This window comes from Cucurbita maxima, unplaced genomic scaffold (assembly GCF_002738345.1).
Source record: "Cucurbita maxima cultivar Rimu unplaced genomic scaffold, Cmax_1.0 Cma_Scf00012, whole genome shotgun sequence".
In the NCBI taxonomy this organism is placed as follows: Eukaryota; Viridiplantae; Streptophyta; class Magnoliopsida; order Cucurbitales; family Cucurbitaceae; genus Cucurbita; species Cucurbita maxima.
Window position 1 is genome coordinate 3,588,432 of NW_019272028.1, and position 5,247 is coordinate 3,593,678.

Genomic DNA, 5,247 nt, shown 5'->3' on the forward strand with positions numbered 1-5,247 from the left:
TTTTTTTTTTTTTTTTTTTTTTGGAAAAGATAAATTCAAACAAAAATATATAAAATATTTTCATTTACGTGTTAAAATAAGCCAACAAAATAATAATAATAATAAAAGAAGAAAAAACCATTTCATTAAAGAAGGAATTATCCCGTGAAACCGTATCCACCACTTTTAAAACGAAAATCCCAAAAATTAATAATAATAACTAAATTTATGTATTTTTTTAAAAAAGTGAAAAGACGAAAAAGCCCTTAGAGAGTGGGTCCCGTTCCCGTCAAACCCTCACCCGCCGGTCCCCACGTTGTCGATCCGCCTCGGCCACACCCAGCTGTACATCTCCCACAAACCCGCGCCGTTCCCCACTCTAATTTTCCTACACCCACCCGCATCCAAACAAAACCCATCAACACAAAAAATAACAAAAAAAAAAAAAGAAAATTAATTAATATATTATTATTTTGATAAGAATTTATTAATTAACTACCCGTCCCGTCCGGCGGCCTCCATATTTAAACTGGTTCGCTCATTGAGTCGCGTCCTCGGCACTCGCCGCGTGTCACCAACGTCAAAGCGGACGACGCAGCTTCTTCCTCTCCGATGCCCCAAAGCTCCAATTTCCATTTTCGACCAACAAGAACACATTACATTATTTTATTTTTTTTCCATCGGAATTCTGCTCATTCCATAATTGAAAATCCGTTTCCACCGAGCTTCTCGCCCAAGATTTCCATGGCCATCGGTTGTTTTGCGGCTTCCTTATAAAGAAATTTGTTAATCCAACTGTTCTTCTTCCCATATTCTTCGTTTCAACAATTTGAATCAATGATTCCTCCTCCGCCTGTCTCCGACTCCTCCCACGACGTCGCTTTCACTTCCGGTTCCTTCTCAATCTCTTCTCACCTCTCTGTTTGAAAATTTTCCCTATGCATTCTTTCTGCTGTGTCTCTACTGTCTCTGATAACTCTTCGTCCAAGAAACCGCCGTATCCGATGCCCGACCTTCATATTCCACCGGCTTCTCCTGCGGTTTCTGTTGCGTCCAGATCGGATCCGACGATTCGAATTTCTCATAATCGGAGTCTTAGTACTAGCGATGCGGGACGGCTTAGCCACCGGAGTATTTTTGCTGCTGAGATGGTTGCACGGCATTCCTCCTTTAGGGAGCCTCCGGTTGACGTTAAGATCAACGATATTGTTGGGAATGGTATTTGTGGTATACTCTATAAGTGGGTGAACTACGGGAAAGGTTGGCGTCCACGCTGGTTTGTGCTTCAGGATGGCGTTTTGTCCTACTATAAGATTCATGGACCTGATAAGATCGTTGTCAATGAGGAAACAGAGAAGGGATCGAAGGTGATTGGTGAGGTGTCAATGAGGAGGATTTCGAGACATAAGAACGGGTTCTCTAATCATACCACCCAGTTCCCACTCAGGCGCAAGCCGTTTGGGGAAGTTCATCTCAAGGTTTCACCGATTCTAACTGCTCCTTCATAATTTACGCCTCCAAGAATCATGTCATTCGTTTTGTCTTTGTTTTGGAGGTGCTGATATTGCGTATCAAAATCTTCCTTCGTTTTCTTATTCAGTTTGTTTTCATTCTGGATTATCCCGTAGATAATGACTCGCATGCTCATTTTTCATCCTTTTTATTAACTGAAATTCAACATCTTCATCCATGCTTACAATCGATTTGGTTAATCCTCTCAAGATTTTTGTGTTCCATGTTAATCGTGAATGAGACTTTTGGAATGATGCCTAGGATGCAGATTCTTTTAATTTTCATTATGGTTCTGTGGTTCATTCGCGGCCGTTGAATTGTTCATATGACAGGTTTCCTCAATTCGAGAAAGCCGATCAGATGATAAGAGGTTTTCCATCTTCACTGGGACAAAGAGACTTCACTTGCGTGCGGAGACCTGCGACGATCGGTTGGCATGGATGGATGCATTGCAGGCAGTGAAGGAACTATTCCCAAGGATGTCGAACAGCGAGCTCATGGCGCCTAAGGACTTCTTGTCTGTGTCAACAGACAGGATTAGAAAGCGGCTTTTAGAAGAGGGTGTCAATGAAACAGCTATTCAGGACACTGAAAACATTATGAAGAGTGAGTTTGCTGCATTGCAAAACCAGCTCTTGTTGCTCAAGCAAAAGCAGTGGCAACTTATTGACACACTGCGGCACTTAGAGGTACATTGAAACTGAATCTGGAATACTTCATATGAATCAAATTGGGAATTGTTTTTTGATTCCTGCTACTATTGGAACTTTTTCTTTTCATTAAATCACTACGGAGCCTGTCTTAGAGGTTGTGTATATTTTCCTCTTCCAGTAATTCTTCTGTCAAGACTGTTCGGGAATCTGAGTTTGTACCTATACTCTGTTGTAACTTTGTATGAACTTAAATTTCCCAATTTTAATAATTAGCTACCATTTTATGAAATGTGTTATTGATTTCATAGAGCGATTTAAGCTCCATTGAGATATTGGTCATGTGAGATCCCACATCAGTTAGAGAGGGGAACAAAACATTTTTATAAGGGTGTAGAAACCTCTTCCTAGCCGATGCATTTTAAAAACCTTAAGGGGAAGCCCAAAAGAGAAAGCCTAGAGAGGATAGTATTTGCTAGTGGTAGGTTTGGGCCGTTATAGGTTCATCCAATAATTCTGATTGTCCATTATTGATAGTGTAGCAGATGGGTGGCATTTGGCTCTATGTAGTACGCAGTGATTGTCATATTTTACTAGTTACACATACTTATTCTCACTGCCATGTTGAATTTGAAGCATGCTAAAATATTGTAGAGTAATTACGTTCTCCATGTAACAAACCCAAAATGAAGCCAGATGTCCCAAAAATGCACAAAGTTTTTCAAACGACAAAACTAGAGTTCCCACTTCTTCTCGCATAATTCCATTTGATTATCTAGGAACATTTGTTTTTTGTCTGCCATTTTTATTTTATACAGTTCCTTGATTAAAGTTTATTTGCATGTTTGTTTGTTTTCATTTTTTTTTTTCCTACTAAATGTGGCCCCCTTGTGTCTTGACTCTCGTAGCCCCCTTGTTTTCATTTTGAAATTGGACACTTCGAAGCAAAATTCAGAGCTTGCCTGCGTTCAATTTAATATTAGAACGTATGTTTAAAGCGTGTTTTGAGTTTGCCATTCACTCTCTTTTTAAAATAGAGTGTCCACAATTCCTAGCAGATAACAAGTACACCAAAACTTCCCAGATTTATTCCTTTCTTGAGATACCCGTACCACCTACTTGCAGCTGAAAGCTAAAACTCTCTTACCAAGACATTTCTATTCCGATTCCTGGGTTTCTTCATCAAGAATAGTGAAATTTTCTGCTGCTTGCCTTTCGTGCTTTCTCTTTGGAAATGGTTTTTCTAGGATCTCTTGATTGCTTTGCCGGAAGGTTTAAGTTAGCTGGAAAAGGTTTTATATGCTTGTTCCGATAATGCATGCACTTCCTGCAAGTTATATATGATTATAATATTAAGACTAATCAAAGTTGAACGTCATTTGGATTCAACCTTACACCAAGCATTGTTGTTAGGCTTAATCCAAGCAGACCATTTGTTAGTCAATTTAGATTTTTCCCCACACCTGAGCTATTCAATTTTTGTTTTTTCATTTTTGAGCTAATTGAATTTCTTTCAAATACATATATTTATTCCTTGAATTTGATTCTCTAGTTTCCACGAATAGCTCAAATTCATTTTTTTTGTTAGCATTAAGTAGACCTCTAATCAAAACAATAACAGTAGGAGTCCGATAGAAGTTCACTGACTGACCATCCTTCAAAATTTCGCATTCTGCATTTCATTCAACATTTTGTTTTGGCCGTTGTGCTATGCTTAAATTACTCTTTATTGTCTTGTGTAGACAGAAAAGGTTGACTTGGAGAATACAGTAGTTGATGAGAGCCAGAGACAGTTCAATGAGCCGGGGGCTTTGCCTGGTCCGCTGGAAAAGTACAGTGGTGAGTTGTCTGCTGCATAACTATATAATCATGGTTTTACTAGTCAACACACTAAATTAATTTTGTATCACTGTCTTTTGGCCTGTCACATTTCCCTTTAATAAGACAGTATTGTTGTTTTGGGTTATGTGAAAAGAGATTTTACTTCGTGTTAACTGTAGCTTTGTTTTTCTAATGATGACATCTGACACTTATTTGTCGTCCTCTGTTTTGTTGATATGCTATAATGAAGATAAAATGGTTGGCAGAAAATTTTATGAAACCTTACAGGTTATGTGCTTAGCACTAGACTTGAATCTGGATTTGATCAATTGAGGTGAAGTGTAGCCTTGGTGATTTCTCTCAAGCAGCATTACTGGATTTGATTGATTTGGCTTATTTATTATTTATATTCTCACATACATAATACGTATGATGATACTGTTTGCTATTAATGCTTGTTTCTTTTTCGACAGTTTTTGGGTCCTACATACAAATTTTTTAGCATAAGCACGTTGAATACTGGCTTGTGATGCATTTTATCTCCTTACTCTAGATATGTGTTTGTATACATGTGCTCAATTCTTTTGGTCATTGGAAACATGTCCTACTCTTTTTTCCATCAACTTTTTTATCTGGCTACAGATGCAAGCCCAAGTGTAACTGAATCTGATGATGACAATGAGAGAGTTGATGCTGCAGAGGAAGAAACAGATGATGATGAGAACACTTTTTTTGATACGAGAGATTTTTTATCGTCAAGTTCGTTCAAAAGCAATGGATCTGATTACAGGATATCATCTTTTTCTTCGGATGAAGGCATTCGTGCAGTTGGTTCTGAGGAAGAGGTGGATCCATCAATTAGATCTGTTGGAACTAATTATCCACATGTTAAGCGGCGCAAGAAATTACCTGATCCAGTTGAAAAGGAGAAGGGTGTTAGCCTTTGGTCAATGATTAAAGATAACATTGGAAAAGATCTCACCAAAATTTGTCTCCCTGTTTTCTTCAATGAGCCTCTTTCTTCCTTGCAAAAGTGTTTTGAAGATTTAGAATATTCTTACCTTATTGATCGGGCACATGAGTGGGGAAGAAGGGTAAGTTGATGATCCACGATCCTATGCTCTGCATAACATTTTGTGGTCTCATGGAAGATGTTGGAAACCTCCAGTGTTCCATGAGAAATTCAAGGAACTTTCTTGTGTAAAAGAAAAAACACCATAAATATTTTCGTACTCCATGTGATTTTTTACTAGTTTTTTTTTTTTTTTTTTTTTTTTTTTTCAAC

The 5,247-nt window shown here is 38.2% G+C and overlaps 1 protein-coding gene across 1 annotated transcript in view; it reads left to right on the plus strand.

Annotated features, from left to right (window-relative positions):
- The first annotated feature begins 498 nt into the window (after positions 1-498).
- Positions 499-5,247, plus strand: part of LOC111487445 (oxysterol-binding protein-related protein 1C-like) — an 8,717-nt gene continuing 3,968 nt past the window's right edge. Inside the window, exons 1-4 of the mRNA XM_023134848.1 lie at positions 499-1,457; positions 1,824-2,180; positions 3,884-3,980; positions 4,605-5,056. Of these exons, the coding sequence (XP_022990616.1) occupies positions 918-1,457; positions 1,824-2,180; positions 3,884-3,980; positions 4,605-5,056 (1,446 nt within the window). The 5' untranslated portion in view covers positions 499-917. The remainder of the gene's footprint in view (positions 1,458-1,823; positions 2,181-3,883; positions 3,981-4,604; positions 5,057-5,247) is intronic.